A 17,907-nucleotide genomic window follows, 5' to 3' on the forward strand; every position below is an offset into this window, starting at 1 on the left:
GATATTGACTTGCCTCTGCGTTCAATGCCACGAGCTAACGCGCCGTGCAAACCCGTCCTCTTCACAGGGACCCAGGAGTTGGTGCCTGTGCCCCCACCTGGGCTCCAGGGGGACAGGCAGGGGGCAGCCGTCCCGGCGGGGTCCTCTGGGGATGCCCCACCCTGCTCCGACTTGGTGCTGGTGCTGCTGCACTGGGACACACAGCAGCTGGCTGCCAAGGCAAGTCTTGGGGTGGGGGAAGGGGGCATGGAAACACTTTGTTGGTGCCATCCCTTGGCTGGGGTGTGCCTGGCTTCCCCTGGTGCTTGACGAACCCGGACCTCTTAGCACTTAAAAATGCTTTGAAATTCCCAGGAAAAATATTTTTTAGGCGCCCGTATACCTAGTATATGTATGTCCCAAAATAAGCTTTCTGGGAATAAAAATAGATTCTAGCGCAATATGGTACGTTGCGAGGACACATTTAGAGCTATCAAAGTAATTCCAAAACATGCTTCTATTTCGGGGTTGATGTCTCAAAGTAGCAGCATTCCAATCCAAATTAATCTTGCAACGTAAATATGTTAAATTTTTTTTTTTTTTTTTTCAAAGAAAAAAAAAAAAAAAGGTGGGAGTTTGGCGTTTATTTTTTACGCCCCTGTCAGACAATGCCGTAGAGGGCGTTGCCCGAGGATGATCTGAGGCAGGGTTAGTTTGGATAAGGGTGGGTTAAATCGCGTTGGACAACATTAAAGTGTAGGCTTTGTTATCCTTGTTTCTAATTAAGAATTGCCTTTTTTTCTTCTAGAACAAATTGAATTGCATGTTAGACTAATCTCTTTCTAGAAAGCAAGAAAAAATGGCCAAACAGCGAGGGCCATAAGATAGCAAGCAGTGGTGGGAGATTGAGCATTCCCACGCTAAGTGGTAGTAGTATGGGAATGGTTGAGTACAGTATTTTCCGGTCAACGAGTCACACTTTTGTATAAGTCACTTTCCCCATAAACTGCTGTTTTCAGAAAAAAAAAATTATATAAGTCGCACTTATATAAATTGTATGGTTGGCACAGCAAAACTGCATTGAAAAGTTTGCACATCTGTATTTTAATAGACGTGCTGCGCTGCATAGTTCTACAGAACAAACGCGTGACTAAAATTGAAAGGAAAAGGATGAGTTTACATTGAGATGAGGTGTCTGCGCCCATTCGTGTTCGTTGTGTTTCTCCTCATCTCAATGTAAACTCATCCTTTTCCTTTCAATTTTAGTCACGCGTTTGTTCTGTAGAACTTCGCAGCGCAGCACGTCTATCAATGTTCAACCAACTAGCCCAAACCCAAGTCCAAGCTTTATTAAGCACATCTGTATTTCAATTGCAGCATATACCGTAATATTCCGCGGAAGCACCCACTTCGTTCAAGTGCCCACTATTAACATTTCCCAAGCTTTGGAATTCTGCAAATTATATGTTAAGCGCCGGACGTGACTGGACAAGTGCCCCTTGTCTCGATTAACCAAGTTTTCAGTGGGCGCTCCCCCGGTATTTTACGGCACTCAAGCGAGAGCAAGTTTCAATATTCTTGTCAGGGATTCAAACGAAAAATATAACCCTTGCAACAAATTTCCACACTTAGAGTTCATACTTATAGAAAAAAAAAAAAATTCATATAAGTCGCACCTATGAATAAAACACGACAATAGAAATTTTGGAAAAAGAAATGTGACATAGACCGGAACATAGTGTAAACCCTTTCACTTGTGTTTTGCACGCACAAGAAAAAACAATGTAAAGATGCTACACAATTTGAGATATTCCTTTCCATGTTTGAGTCGTGCGACAGTAGTATGTGAGCCAGTAGATCGGTCGGTGATTGCTGGAAAAACTGTAGCCAGCGTTAACACCAGCAGGGATGTGCCCCTTTGCAGCTGGACAGATTGCTGGAAGACACGGTGAGACCTCAGCTGGAGCAGGCCGGTTTCACCGACATAGCTCTGCTGAAAGGTAAGCTTACTTAGCAGCAAACGTGGACCTTTCAGTGCTGAGCCGCTTTGGCAACAACTTTGAGCCACATGGCCGGAAACATTCTTATGCGGAGAGCAAGTCGTCCTACTTTTTGCGCAGGAGTTGCTGTGACGTCAGAACGACGCCAAGCTCTGAGTGGCTTTGATTGAAAGGATAGTGGGTAGACCTCGATGCTAGATGCCTTGAGGTCTACCCACTATTTTTTTCCAGTCAACCAAAGAGGGCTCGGCGTTCTGACATTATTGCAACCCCTGTGCAAGAAGCAGACGAACTTGCACTCCGCATTCAGTTAGAGTGGTGTCGTGGGCTAGTTCACGATGATAGAAGGGGATACGTCGCACAAAAAGGAGGAACAATGTAAAAGAACTACACCTGTGTGCGCTGCTTTTACTTTATCCCTCTTTTATTGCACGCTGTTTGCCCTTATGTCATTCTTATTCAGCTTTGTCTCGGCATCGTGCTGTCACATCTAGGGCTCGCAGAAAGCGCAAACACTGTGTGAATATAGCGCTAGCAGTGGTGATACAATGCGAAAGTTTGACAACACGACATTGACTCGATCGAAAGACGAAGGAGAAAAACTAAATTTCCTTACGATCCGACGTCCACCTAGGCCTAATATTCGTCGAACCAAAGAACGATGTTGTGGACGCCAATGGCATTTGTTTCAGTGAATAAAACTTGTCAGCAAGAAAAAAAAGACCCGATTCACTTTCTTGCCGGCAGGCTTTTTCAACGAATTAATACCTCACGGTTATCTGCAATGCCACTCTTTAGTCCTTGGTTGGACATTGGGTCACAGAGAAATTTCTTTCTTCATTTCATCTTTTGGCATATGTATGGGGCCTGAAGTGCATCTTTCATGGGTGCGTTTGTCATCCTCTCCTGGAAGTCGGTTTTAGACGTCCTGGCAGATGATACAAGGGAGTGCGAGCATTGCTCCCGTCGCGGAGTCTGAACTCCTGGCTGCCCTAGCTTCTGTGGACTGCCAAGTTGGCGAGTGACCTGCAGCAAAACTGGGGTCCTGTTCTACATGGCGGGATCAAGGGACTGGGACCACGTCGTCTGCTACGATTGATCAGCGCTGTGCCGCTGACAAATTGCAGCAGACGGCGTTGTCCCGGTCCCTTGATTCCGCTTAATCCCGTCGTGTAGCATAGGCTTGAGGTGTCTGTTATGTCCACCAGCGCCGCCGTATCGCTGCCTGGATCACGACTGGCTACAGCATGACGCTTTCATGACATCATTAGTGGGAAATCGAGGGATCTGTTTCTAAGACATGGTAAATACACCAGTCGGAGATGCGTTCCAGGCATTGTAGAGAAGGTAATGTCATGTTGTCAAACTTTCGCGTTGTATTACTATCGCTAGCGTTGCATTCACACGGAGTTTCGGTTTGCTGCCACACATACATCATAAACTCGTTACAACAGACATTTGGATATGACATACTGCTTTCTGAAGCTCGGTTAGTTTTCCTATGTGTACCGTTGGTTTGACTTTTTATCTGCATACAGCATACTCCCTTTACAACAGACTAAAATCTTAGTCATTATCAAGGTCTGCTGTAACCAATTTAGACTGTGGTTGGTTTATACGGGCCGAAACACAGCTCCATTTTCCCTCTCGGACCCTGTAGGACCGACCGATATACTGTGCATAAGATTAGCATCGCTGAGGACACGGAAGGATGGATTGATAGACAGCTTGCACAACTTAGCCCACAATTCTAGGAGTGTTTTAAATAGTGAGTTGTTCAAATTTACTATTGCCGCGTTATTCATAGCTTTCACGGTGCAAGGGAAAAGCTCGACGTGTCAGTTCTTTTCACGGTGTTCAAGCTGGCAATGACATTGCAACATTTGATTCAAACCACTATTCGCACAGCCTTATACAGTTCTTGCAATCCCCTCCCAACCACATTAGCAGCTTCTTTCTCTTCCTTGCAATCATAACCTGTACACTTGTCGTCCGCCTCCACTGACTACTTTGGAAGATGCTGGAGGCACTTTTGATCCTGCCTCCTGTTCAGATGAGCCAGGACGGAACCAAGCATCAGATCTCAATACAGTCGTGTTTCAGGGTTCTGTCTGCCACCAACAGTGCTTACAAGTAGAGTTCCAGGTTTTTTTTTTTTGTTTTTTTTTTAATCTGAGTCACAGATTTAGTTTTTTGGTGTCGGACAAACAATTGCTGTTTATCGAAGGAAGCAGGGCACGGAAATTGGACGCCCCGACCTCCAGGAAGCATGGGCGTGACCCAAATACTTTACAAACATCCCGGCAGTAATAAGAGAACATGTGGTAAGGGATCTGGGTTACAAGAAAAGAAGTGGCCTCGTGGGCAGTTTAACGGGGGCTGTGCGCTGGGTCTACGCAAAATAAAGTTGTAGATGAACATTTTCTTCCGCGAAGCTTGACCTTTTCTTTTTCCGAAACAGCTCCGATTTGGGGTCTTTCTTTTCTTTTATCCGATTTCAATGAAACTGGCTCGGGGATTACTTGTCGGAGTATATCGGTGTTTACCGAAAACACGGAACCCCAATTACGAATAATTTTCGATATTGACCAAAAAAAAAAAACATGAAAATTAGCTTCCGGGTTGGTTTTATCGGAATCAGGGAAAACCGAAAAGCCCCGAATCGGAGGCATCCTTGAGCGAGAGAAACCCAGTCTTCGCGGAAGGAAATCTTTAGCTATACCTTTTTGTTGACCCTGAACAAGACCCACGCTGAGTCGTCCTCCTCGAAGCCGTTTCTTTCCTCAGACACCCCTCATCCCGTTTCCTTCCCTTGTCGGTACCGAGAAGATTTGCAAGTGCTCGGGTCATGCCCTGTCCATTCTAGTAAGCTTTATTTCCTCTACAACGGGCTATTTCCTACGTCAGAGTGCCTTGTCGTGTGTGTATTTCTCCCCTCTGTGTCCTTGTGTTTCGCGCCGTTTTTCATCATGGGCACATGTTCCCTGAAGGTTGGACAGTCCTACGCCCATGTCTAAATTAGGTTGACATGGGCCTCGATAAACATAGATTCTTCTTGCTAATTGACTGTAAAATACCTCAAGTTCCTGAGAAAAAAAAAAAAAAAAAAGAACCCCGAAAACACAGAACCTAATTTATGTGTGTGCAATGTTGTGCAGCATGCAAATACGCAAGTGCACAAATGTGCAAATGTGCAGTGTCGTGCAGCGTACAAATGAAAACACAGAACCTCATTTATGAGCCAGCAAATGTCGTGCAACAAATTTATGAGTCAGAAATTGTTGTGCAACGCGAACAAAGTAATGTGATTGCCGGGCCCACACCCTGAGTGTAGTCGCATAGTTCTCCAGCGGGTGCCTGGTCACGCTGCCTCAATTGCGAGCATTCGCTCGAGTGAACATTCACTCAAACGAGCATTTCCTCGGTCCTCGAGCGAGCGTACGAGGGATGCGCCGACAAATGGGCGGTTGCAGGGGCCCTCGAGGAGTGCCGGCATTCCCTGGAGGCCACCTGCCCCACGCTGTCCGGGCGCCTCGTGGAGAATGTGGCAGCCGCCTGCTGCCTGCACCTCAAGGCAGTGGCCGACATACCCCGCCTCTACCGCAGGACCAATAGAGAGGTCAGTCCTTCTCCCTCTTAGTCAAAGGGACTGTGAAGCAATTTTTGAACTTTTCCGGAGGCAGCGTTTACCGGCAACCATAGTCGAGCTTGTTGTTGCCAAGCTCAAGCTTCCGCGACAGGCATTCCATGCCACCAAGTCTGTTGCTCTTCTCGGAAGATCAGTGGGGCCTCATTCCGTGAACGCCGCACTCAAATATGGTGCCCACTTAATACCGCAAAACTCCCCAAACAACTTTTGTTGTGTTTTTTTCCAGTGCTTAGGTAGGACTCGTATTTCACACGAAACTTTTTCTCCAAAAAAGAAAATATTTTAGTGCTAAATTTATGCCGTGAGACTTATTTTAAGCTATTCCAATACACGCTTCTCGTTTGGGATCGACGTCTGAATGCCTCCAACCAAACGAGCACTTTGTATTCGTCTTCCTGCATTCTACAGCTGTCAGTTTCCACATGGAGCAAAACACTGATTAAGATTTTCCTGAAAAAAACTTTGAATACTGACCTTTCGTTTTTACACACTGGGGCATTGATGGAATGCCTGCCAGAGACACGCAAGACCAGCTGCCGTTTTCAAAAGTGCTGTCCTCTAAGCAGCCAATTGGTCCTTAGAAAGAGTCCCTTTCTCGAGATCACTTGGGGACAGAGAGCATAAGCACCATTTCTCCTCAAGTTGGAGAGTCTTTTCTGTCAATTGCTGGAAAGCTTTCAGGACGCTTGCTACTGACCCCAACGCTTGCAGTATAACCTTGTTGTAACAGCTCTAGTTACAGCAGACGTTCGATTATACCACACCGATTTGTAAAGTTTGTTGATCCTTCTTATCTGTGCCATCGAGCCAACTTCACTTAATTACAGATTCCGTCATAACATATACATTCAGGGTAAGGGACCATATTAGGCGGTTTGTAAGTTTTTACCATTCCATTATAGCAGAGCATTCATTATTTCGGACATTACACAGCCCTGGTCTAGTAGCAAGGGCATCCATTTAATGAACGGCTGTCGTCGTGCTTGCTGCCTTGTGAGTCTCATACGACTCAAAGCACACACTGATGACAATCGTCGGTACAGCTCAATGAAAAATCACTTTCTTTAAAAGTTGAGAAGTTTCAGTTCACCAGTTATCTTTCAATATCCGTTCGCATTTCATCAGCTTCACTGGTTAGAACGGACTCCAGTCGTAATCCAAGGCCAAATTCCCTGGTGAGAGTATCTGCGTTCTGCCTACTCCTTTTGCAACAGACCAAAATCTTAATCGCTGTCAAGGTCTGTCACAATGAGTTTATACTGTATTAGGCACCGGATTGGCGCCATGCTGTACTCTATGAAAAATGAACCTTGACCTTCATCCCACAAGCTGGGTTGAGAGAGAAAGTGGTTCTTAGTTAGTACCTTGAATTTTTGCACGGAGTGGGACACAAAAGGCTTACATCCATCCCGTATTTAGTAAATGTACGGACTCAAATTTTTCCCCAGACCCTTAGCCGAAGTCCCAACCTTACCTCATCAACCTACCGGGTGTATTGGAGGAAAAATACCGCAAAATACCGAAGCCTGAAAAAAAATTCATCATCCGATTTGGAGGAAAGCAGCCATATTGATCCCAACCAGCTCGACCAAGCATGAGCAGTGGTGCAGGTCAGCAAATAAAGCAACTAAAATTAGATACAGTCACCTGGAAAGCATATTGACTTCAGAACATGATCCCTCTGAACACTAAAACTTGTCTTATTTCATTTTAGTAGTACAAAAGACACAGCATATGAGTTTTGCATTGAATGTTTCGGGCGCGGCTGCAGTGCACTGCACCACATCTTGAAGTGTCAGTGTCCCTGCAAAAACTTTTGAATTTGGCCATCAACCTTTTCATAGGAAAATGAACCTCGTTGTTGGCTAGAACCGCTTCATTTCGTCTATTCCTTTGCAGGAAAGATTTTTTGTCCATGAGAAATTTATGCGGCAGCATATTTCTTTATTATTGTACACCCGTCGAGCGAGGATGCCTTATCTGTTATCAGATGATGTAATAGCTTCGTTTACATTTGTTTACATACCACTTATGCTAGTAGGAGCGTAACAAGCAGATGGCACAGCGCATAAATGAGACAATTAAATTAGAGGTAGTCTTTTAGTTTGCCTCACCTCAGCTAGGGGTTCATCAAGACGCTCAACCGGGGGTTTTGCAGTATATTTACTGCGTGCATGATACACTCCTGGCATGAAATCTCATGACTATCCATGCTTGCAAACCATCGCATTCTCTATGCATAGAGTCAGTGTTTTCCAACACAGTCAAGTTAATTCACGATGTGATCGGCCTTGCCAGTTTGCAATAGAAGTAGGTATGGTTGGTACTCAATTTTTATAACTACCAACCATCATTCGAAACCAAGATGAACCAGCAGTCGACTAAGGCTTGTCAGTTGCAGTAATTTCCCTGAGGAAGCAAAGTAAGCTAGTGTTACAGTTCACAAGACGATAACAGACGATCGAACGAAACAACCTTTGTTTCGTCTGTGTCGTTTTCCACGTTATTATCTTTCGAATTGTAGCATATAACTATACGCTCATAAAGTACCAAGCTAGGTTTTGCGCAACCTAAATATGTTCCTTATCGGGGTTCTTGCACTTCCTAGAGTCACTGAATGTTCTGGGGTGCCGAATTCCATTCAATCCACTCACCGGAGGTCAGTCCCGCAGAATCCAGTTTTGATTGGCTGGCTTTGCCCGTGGTGGAAGTTATCAGTCGGTCATATTGTGGATATTAACAAAACAACAAAAAATGTATGTAGTGTAGACCGCATATAACGTATGTCGCGGGAGTCGCGAAAATCCGCACTATAAGCGGTACCGCGCTATAACCAAAACATCAATTTTTCAGGCCAAAATACATGCCATCAGACAACTTACCTTTGTAAACGAATTTATTTCTATGTTAGATGAAAAATAAAGCTTAGTTTGAGGAAAGTCTTTATTTCACCAGACTAGTAAATTTCTCTCTCAAGTGTGCCATACATTTTGAAAGAAATCAGGGACTTTTGCCTAGCGCAGCCTTTTAACGGCGTTGCGGGCTGCGGACGGACGTTGCGAGCGTTCGGGAATGCTAACCCTAATCACTTTTCTCCGGCGATGAAAACGCGTGAAAATTCGCATCCTTTATATGGTACGCGCCAGTAATACCTTCAACTTGAGCACAAGCTCGAAATGCTCCAAATAAGAAATCCGGGCGATGGTCGAAAACACAAATGTTTAGAAAGCACCACTGTAGTCGAAAAACAAACACGACGACACGGGCGTTTCTGCCGTCTTGAGAGTGCCGCCACAACATCGCCGCACGAGTAGGTGGATCTTTTCTTTCTAGTACGTGCTGGGTTATCATAGCGACACACAACGAAAATTCACAGTCAAGGATAGCGCTTTTACACGGAACGATGAACTTCCACCATGCCGTCTACGATGACGATCACAACCGACGCCATGTTCGCGGATAGAAGACTGCCCGCGGCCGGAGGAGGAGAAGCGTTGTAATAGAGGTTGGGGGGAAAGGAGAGAGCCAATAGTGTGTACGCACTGGGCGCTTGGTCGGCATGCAACGCGCGCGAACACTTCTCCTCGACCTGCGATTGGTCTGTCATTGCGGTTGTTTCCAACACAGCGGAGGGACGCACGCACGCACGCACATGAACGACACGTGCATGCGTCCCTCCGTCACCACCGTCGCTATGGCAACTGAAGCCTCCCTCTTCGCTTTTCACCGCTTCTTCGGGCAACCTCCTTGCCCCGCGAGTGCCGCTCGCGGTTAGCCAGGTTAGCGCGGTTATCTAGTGTCGGCGCAGTCGGCGGGCTGTTCGAAAAACCGCACTATAACCGGTATTTCCCTTCGCGCGCCTGCATTTTAAGTGGTATGTAATTACATGGAGTTCTATGGGAGGCAAACCGGTGGTTTAAAAAAGCCGCGTTATACCCGGTCCTGCACTATAAGCGGTTACGTTGTAAGTGGTCTATACTGTATCAAAGGCTTCCGCGTTACCACAGCTACGCGCGGGCGGGAGCTCTGGGCATCAATGAGTTAGGACCGAATAGAAGTTGCGTTGATTTTCTCTACATTTTTTAATATCAAGTAGCCGCTACTCTGGTTCGCCAAAGAAGATTGCCAGCTCGTCTGTTCGCTTCGGTTGAGCTTGTGCTGCGTTTCAAACTCTATGCCTCTGACACTAAGCTTAACACTCGACTTCGATGTGTTTCGAAGCGAGATATAGAGAGAAAGAGACAAGACAGCAGGGAAGCAAATCACGCACGGCTCAGAACGAAGGGAAAAACTTTAATAAAATTGTAGAGCCCTTCCACATCATGTGAAAATGGAGGACCAGCGAAGCTGTTATCTTTACGAAGTCTAGAACGACCTCAAGAACGACCTCTTGGACGACCTCAAAGACAATGTCTAGGACGACCTTAAGGACGACTTCCAGGACGGCTTCAAGAACAACGTCTAGCACGACCTCAAGGACGACCTTGAGGACTACGTCTAGGACAACCTCAAGGACAACTTCTAGGATGACATCGAGGACGACTTCTAGGACGATGCCTGGAGAAATTCAGCCTTTCCACTCTGGTAAAAACCAGAGTGGAAAGGCTGGGAAGGTTGCCGCTGTCGTTCATAGATGGCGATAGCTGTCCAGAGTTTTGTGTCAACATTTGTTTGCCCGCGGACGTGATACTGGGGAAACTATACCTTTAACAACTCCGCCTTAAAAACAAACTAGTGTTGCCGCAGGCCAGGAACATGGATTGAAGAGCTCACACGAGGGTGTGTTTCGCTTGGACTGCACAAGGCAGCGCCATGTTGGGGATCGTGACTGCTGTGCCACAACTCGGTTCTGAAGCGGAGCTTCGGAGTTTCGGTACTCTGGGAAGATTTAGTGACTGTAGCGCTTCCTACTTCCAAGACTTACCAAAAGCAAAAACGGTGCTAGGGAACAATATTCCGCGTGGAAACCAATGCTGAGCACAAGTTTGTCTGCTTCTTTTGCAGAGGGTTGTGGTGATGTCAGAAAGATGCCGAGGTCTGATTGGCTCTGATTGAAGAATAGTAGGTAGACCTCGAAGCAAGCTGCCTTGAGGTCTACCCACTATCCTTCAGTCAGAGCCAATGAGAGCTCACCACAGTCCATGCAAAAGAAGCAAACGAATTTGCACTCCACATAGAAAGGATGGTAGACATTTACCAGCACTGTGGTAGACGGCTTTCTACATTTACAGTGTGGGTTTGCAGAATTGTCACTTCATCCTCTGAACAGAACCAAGAGTGCTGTCATTGCTAACGGTAGGCTGTCTGGCTGGGTGTGGGGTGCGCAGGTTCCTTCCAAGCCATCCAATTACGTAGCCCAAGTGCTTGTCCCCCTGGCGACGCTCAAGAGCAAAACCACCCAGGATTTTGGCGTGGCATGGCAGCCGGAGTGGACCGGCGCAGCTCTCGAACAAGTCACCAAGCAGTAAGCTGCCTCTTGTCTTGACCAAAAGGAAAAAAGGGGGCTTTGTTACTACGATGCTCTGCTGCAGACTATTTTGAAATTGGGTCGCATCGCTTGTCCTCTATGAAGGCTATATTTCGGCGATTAAGATTTGACAAACCCTGTAGTGAGTAATCGAGTATGATCTTTTGTCGGCTCCTCCTTTTTCACGTGACCTTCCACCGTAGCAGAACGAAACTGCTTAGCTTCTCTAACCTTTGCTGGACGTCGCTCTCTCCTGTCCAGCATCTGATTGGCACGTCGAGCACGGTCATTCTCAGCATGTTAACCCTTCTGTCCAGCTACCTCCTCTTTGGTCCACTTTTAACACAAAATGTGTTTTATCAGCCAATTTTTACGGAGTTCTGTAACGTTTGGCTGTAACAGCTAATTGTAGTGGTCGGTCGTAACGATAAACCGACACCAAAAAAAAAATCCGAGGACACCTAAGCTCTTCTTATGAGTTGTGAATGCAAAAGCAGGAATGTCGTTCTTTTTTTCCCTTAGTTTGTCTGCAACGTAGTGACGTGGATAGCCACGTTTCGCCGGTGGACAGCCGAGCACGCGCTTTTGTGAAGTGGCCGTGCCACGCCGAGCTCAGCCGTGCACCCTCCCCAGAGTTTGCCCGGATGGGCTCTGTTTGCTCTGCTGCCACCGCTTCATCTTCTTACCGGCGGGCGTGCTGCTGCATTCTCTGGTGTTTTTTTTTTATTAAATGATGCCGCATGGGAGCCTCATTCCTTGATGACGCGCGCCAGCCAATGAGAACATAATCCATCAAAAATCATCCTCATCTGAGAAAAGGGACTTTAGATACCGTTTGACCAATGTTTGGCGTGGTTTCAAAGCTGATGACGTCGGTTCGCTCCATGGGACAGTTAATGCTTTTGCATTAAAAGCATTATGCCCATAGGGAACCAAATAAAGACTTCAGTCCCCCCAGGATTTGAACTCACCACCTTGAGGTTGTGCACCAAGTGCTTTTCCAACTGAGCTATCCAGGGGCGGTGGTTGGATCATGCCAAAACAGTCTTTGGCCTTTTTGCCGAAAGGCTGCAAAGCAACCGTGCGGTTCGCGGCCTTTTCCCGTCGTGCTGCGCCATCTCACGGCGTGTGTCAGAAATAAGAGAGAATCTTGGGTGGGCGGTGCCGTTGAGACGCCCTTCTCTTTCCCGGAAGGCCTATTACACATTCCATGCTTGCCAGTTTTTTGTCAGCACGATCGAGCTTGTTTTTCTTCTTGCAAGACATTGCGAAGACTGTGGCATGTCCAGTGAGCTCCTCATCTCACAACCCGCTCACGTGTACGAAAACGAGAACAGGACGGCACATTTGCATTGCCTTTATGCAAAAGGATAGTGCTTGAGCCTGTCTAGTAAAGGAATGTGTCTGTTTCTGAAAACGAGTCATTTAATGTATTTCCAGGAAAGGTGTGTTTCGAAAGACTAGTTTCGGCTCCTCGCAGCGAACAATGAACGAGCTTTACCTTACGAGTAGCATTACCTCGCACGCTTGGTGGAAGGGTCGCAAGTGAATTGTTTAGCAGAAATGAGTACACCCAGCTAGAAAGAGCCGTGCCAAGCTGATCCCCACTTTTTTCCTTTCAACCAATGCTTTCAGTGTATACCGACAAATCCCTAAAATTGATCCCTGACCTGGTCTTTCGTCAAAATCAAGGAAAACCGCAAGACCCAGAGTTGGAGTTGTCCTTGAGCAAGAAAGTGGCAGGCTTTACGGAATAAAGAAATCTTTATGTGCAGTAGTATTTTGCGTTGACCCGAACTACACCCCTTGTACTTCTTCCTTCCCGTGTCGGTACCTGTATATTTGCCAAACATTTGGTTCACGCGCACACTCTCTGGAGGGTGGGGAATTCCATGGCCGTGTCTCGTTTTCTTCGACGTAGGCCACGATAGACGTGAATTTTTTGTCCGACACCACAAATAGGCACCGAGAAACACTGAATCTGCGGGAAATAAAGAGACCCACATACAAATACCCCAAGAGTCCTAAAATGGGGCTGTTAACGAAATTGTCACTTGGACTGCTCAGAAATTAACTTTTTCTTCCAACAGTTCGCTCTTTTTTTTTTAAATGCTCTTATCAGCTTCTAAAATTTTGGAAATATTGTGTGAAAAAAATTTATTCCCGTAAAAAAAGTATTTACTCCGAAAAAAATTTTTTTTTCAAAGTGCCGGCACTTGCACGCACTTGCCAGAAATGTGTACTGTTGTGGAAACTTGCCATTTTTAGAGAGCCTAGTGCCAATAGGCTCCCCTCACTGGAAAGAGTGTTTCGTCTTCTTTCATTTTGCGCGAAGCTCCTTATGGAACCCCAATACGTCGTTCGATGCCTCGATGCAGAAGAGATTCTCTGAAGCGTCTTACATGGCCATGGAGCACAGTCTGACTATCGCAGTCCCTAGGGTTCAAACTGGAGACTCCAGGCTTCGACTAAATTCATTTGGAGATGGGGATCTTACCAGGAAGCCACCAGACATTCGTACGCCGTGAATGTCGGAAATTTTCACTCGGGTGAAGCACCGAGACATTTTGTAAGAAGAGAACCGTGGAAGCTGTGGCAGGAGACACGGGGAGATGGTGTAGCAGAAGGGATGACATAAGCTCCTAAGGCATTTTAGACGAAGTGACAAGTGCCACGCAAATCAAAATACCGGAGCTTCAAATGCATTTTTTTCGGCTTTGTGTTTTGGGCGTTTTTCTTTTTTTTTCGTTTGCTCTAAAACTATTGCCGAACGAGTCGAGTGCTCCCACGCCTGGTGCACGATTTTTTTGCTTTGAAATTGACTGGAGAACTTAGCTATGGGCTTATTTTCTAAAGATTCTTATCTGCTCAGCAAGAATATGTGGGGTTTTGTAAATCCAGAAAGTAGAAAAAAGTTGGGCCATTTTTAAAAGCTTGTTTTTATGCAAAGTATGCCATTAAAATTATTGGAAGCCTACTACCGATTAGTGTAAACGTTCAACATTATATCCGAGCGTAAATAACAGCCGTGGAAATTCTAGGAATATCCTTCATTGACGTCCATTAAGTCTTCCATCGCATTTAAAGCCAATTCACATTAGTTTCTGATCCGTGGGTGTGCCTTCTGTGACCAGCTAACGACTTGTGTTGTGGTATTACTGCAATTCAAATGCTTTTTCTCACTACTGAGGTACAAATACATTTTTCAAATGTATTGAAAGTATCTCCGAAGTACTGTCATCACGACACATTTGTATCGCAATGTTGCTTAACATTGGCATACTATAACAAATGTGTGCCGCCTGCTTCGTTGGTTACAGACCGAGCCACGGACACTAAGGTGCATCGGGGTCGCTCAATTTAATAAACCCACTTGTCTCATGTACACCCGTCTATTCTTCGTCTTCATTTTTTGTATGCCGTGTGGACTCTACGAAGTATGAACCGACTAGCCTGTATTGCCATTCTAAACCCGGAACCCTACTCACAACTCCACTCTAGTCGCCGTGACCGACCTGTGGGGAGAGCGGGCAAGTGGTGCCGTGGTGACTGCCGCCTCTCTTCCCGTCAGGTACACGCTGCTGACCCAGGAGGTGCTGGTGTCGGTGCGCAAGATGGAGGACAGCCTGAAGCGTCTCAAGCGGGCCCGCGACCGGACGCCCGTGCCCGAGGGGGCGGCCTCGGACGACGACAAGATACGCCTGCAGCTCTGCCTGGACGTCCAACACTTCGGGGCACAGGTGAGGCCACCCCCGTTTGCAGACGGGCCGAGTTTGTTTCGTCCACGGATTCACTTCTCAGAGGGTCAAACGGCAAGGTGTTCACCAGATACTAAATTAGCTATCTGGTTGTGTGTCGAAAGTATGGATACCCTACTATGTAAATCCTTTTTTTTTTTTTTTTTTTTTTATAAAAAAAACACCAAAAAAAGGCGCTGTTGCATTTTTCTTTGTCCCTGCAAACGTTCGGTCAGACGAGAGGACAAACATTCTCCCCCATAGCATCGCTTCTTGCAAGGTTTGTGAAATAAATATGACAGGGGTGGCCGAGGTGCGGCTCTTCGCATGTAAAAGTGTGGCTCACGGCTCCCTCCCCTACCCCCCCCCACTTGCACTTCTCCAAAAAAAGAAATGGGACGCGTTTTAAATCGAAAGACTGGTTGCGGTTTGGTAGTCTTGTGCTACTGCCACCTTACGTGCAGTTGGACTGTTTTTAGCTCGGATAGATTTAAACTAGTTCGAGTTTCGTTTATTGCTCTAAACAAAAGTTTGCCCCCCCCCCCCCCCCCCCCCCCACGGCTCTTGGAAGTCTTTTGGTTTTGTTTGCGGCTCTTAGGCCGAGTCAGCCTGGCCACCCCTGATATATGACCACTTTCTCCAAGTGTTTAGCTAAAGGGCCGCTTAGTGAGAGATTTGTCAAAGGTTTTCTTAATAGTAGGACGACCGATCCACTCATAGATGTTGATTAGCACAACGCAAGGACCTTGTTACATCCCCAACTTTGTGATTTCTGTAAAACTTCATCGCCCTAGGAATTATGACATCAACAGGCTCGGAAGGCCTGCCAAAATGGAGCAACCGGAAGTCTTTTGGAAGTTAAGAGAAAGCTTGTGTTCGTAAACAGAAAAAGTGTCGATACGGAGAGCAAGTCGTCTGCTTCTTGTGCAGGGTTGCGGTGACGTCAGAACGACGCCAAGTTCTGATTGGCTTTGATTGTAGGATAGTGGGTAGACCTCAAAGCAAGCTGTCTCAAGGTGTAACCACTATACTTCAACCAGAGCCAATTGGAGCTCGGCGCTCCGACGTCACCGCAATCCCTGCAAACAGAAGCAGACGAACTTGCAGTCCACATAGAGAAACTTTTCAGAAACAGACTAGGTAAATACACCGTTAGAAGGGTGAAGACGACAATAGCGCAGTGGTGCGCGCAATCGTTTCGTGTCAGGCCCCACGTGCTGGCCCGGCCTCCAAAAATCCTTTTGGCAGGCAGTTTTGTCTCGTTAAGGATATGGGCGATTTTTGGGGTAGAGGGAGGTGTCCACATTAACGAGACATGTACCCTCCGAGCACACCTCTCAAGTGGCTTTACTCACGAGTTGCGACAGGCTCGATTCCGGCCAGTAATTCAAGGAGCACGCAGGAACGGTGGCATTGCACTGTTTGACAGCTGCATTTATTGCGCAGATGGAGGAGCTGGACACGGCACGGTCGAGCGTGCCCAGTTACGGAGCTTTGCTGGAGATCGTGGAAGCCGCCAGGACCTCTCCGTCCTCGTGAAACCACCGGAAGACTCGTTGGGCCTCCACAAACCACTGTGTTACTTGAGCTCGGACGAAAAAGGGGGTACCCTGCACTTCTACAAAAGCAGGCTGGAGCCATCTCACGCTCTTGGACTAGGACACTGGGTGTCTTACCGTGTGTTAACAATAAAAATAGGAAAAAATACTTGTCTAGGTGTCTGCGGTTGTGTACACTGCAGGAAGCTTTTAGCACCAACACAACATTGGCACTTTCCCGCTTGGATAGTATCCCAAATGAGCACTTTCCATCACACTATCAGTTTTGATGATAGCCTGTCGATTCTAAAAGAAAAAAAAACAGCGATCGCTTGTTTGGCCCCTTGACGGCAAGGGGCCACCTATTGACAATGATTCTATTATTTCCCTGGCCAGTTTTGTCATCTGCCATTCTGTGTCGTGCATTAGTAATAATAAGTGGAAGAGCAATCGTGGGCTTTGCATGTCATGCACGTGACTTCGTTCACTCCCAGATCATGTAGCACGGGCATAGTATTGCACACACTACGGCCAGGGCCATGCTGTCAAATATGCAGGAAACATTTGTGTGCTTTGCTCGTCATGCACTTGATGTCACTCGCTCCCATTTCATGGAATGCGGACACAGTACTGTACACACTCATTGGCAACTTGTGTAGTCGCAACCATGTACTCCATACGACACCTGGGTGTAATCTGTTGATCTAGAATATCAGCACAAGCTCTCTGTTCGCCGTAATTAGTTTCCTCCTTTCGCATTCGCTCTGCTAAACTGAAAAGAGCAGAGGGATCGTGGGAGGATATTGTCCTGCTGTTCTTAACCTGCCTTATCCTATCAGTGTAGCCAAGCGCCTTATGCTATCAGTGTAGCGCGCCGTACTGAAGCTGTTTCTCAAAGTCCTCGGCCGACACCGTGCCGGCAATGGACTCCACGTTCGGATTGAAGACCGAGTAGGCGCTGAGTTCTCCCCGCTTCCTCGGTCTGTCACGGAGGTTGGTGAAAATGACGTAGAAGACGCTGACTACGAAGAACACGGCGCCGAACTGGACGACCACGGCGAGCGCCATCAGAAGCGCCCAGAGGACCAGCTTGGACGCAAACACTGCCACGTCGACGCGAGTCCACCGCGACGGGGTTTCGTCGACGATCGGTTCGTCCGTCACTACGATTCGCGACGATGACGGCATCGGTTCTGGGACGGTCACCGAAGGGGCGATTCGTCGCCTTGGGAGCGGAGATGGTGGTTCCGGTAACTGAGTATCGTCTTCGAGGGACTTGCTTGCCGGCTGTGGCGATTTTTCCGTGTCTTCCTCGGCGGATTTCTTCTTCAACTGCGCTCGGAACTTTGCGAGTTCAGCCTCCATGACCGCGGCCACATCACACGAAGGTTGTCGCGCTGAATCCGTCACCTGTTCGCTTGTTCAGCGTCGTTCAGCATGGCAAACACGGCAAACACAAGGCAAACAGCTGAGGAGGCATGGCGCAACGTTTGGAGCGGTGTTCGTTAGCCCGACTCCGTATTCCCTGACCGTGTTT

General features: G+C 47.1%; 2 protein-coding genes across 2 annotated transcripts in view; one reads left to right on the plus strand and one right to left on the minus strand.

Annotated features, from left to right (window-relative positions):
* Window positions 1-16,539, plus strand: part of LOC8030631 (conserved oligomeric Golgi complex subunit 2) — a 39,618-nt gene extending 23,079 nt beyond the window's left edge. Inside the window, exons 12-17 of the mRNA XM_029971441.3 lie at window positions 68-219; window positions 1,904-1,979; window positions 5,453-5,598; window positions 10,956-11,092; window positions 14,667-14,835; window positions 16,279-16,539. Coding sequence (XP_029827301.2) covers window positions 68-219; window positions 1,904-1,979; window positions 5,453-5,598; window positions 10,956-11,092; window positions 14,667-14,835; window positions 16,279-16,371 — 773 coding nt within the window. The 3' untranslated portion in view covers window positions 16,372-16,539. The remainder of the gene's footprint in view (window positions 1-67; window positions 220-1,903; window positions 1,980-5,452; window positions 5,599-10,955; window positions 11,093-14,666; window positions 14,836-16,278) is intronic.
* LOC8030636 (SAYSvFN domain-containing protein 1) lies at window positions 16,236-17,877 on the minus strand. Its single transcript, XM_002402086.5, has one exon. The coding sequence runs from the start codon at window positions 17,733-17,735 to the stop codon at window positions 17,232-17,234; it is 504 nt and encodes a 167-aa protein (XP_002402130.1). The 5' UTR covers window positions 17,736-17,877; the 3' UTR covers window positions 16,236-17,231.
* Window positions 17,878-17,907: the final 30 nt, after the last annotated feature.

This window comes from Ixodes scapularis, unplaced genomic scaffold (genome assembly GCF_016920785.2).
Source record: "Ixodes scapularis isolate PalLabHiFi unplaced genomic scaffold, ASM1692078v2 PGA_scaffold10__122_contigs__length_95168666, whole genome shotgun sequence".
NCBI classification, from domain to species: domain Eukaryota; kingdom Metazoa; phylum Arthropoda; class Arachnida; order Ixodida; family Ixodidae; genus Ixodes; species Ixodes scapularis.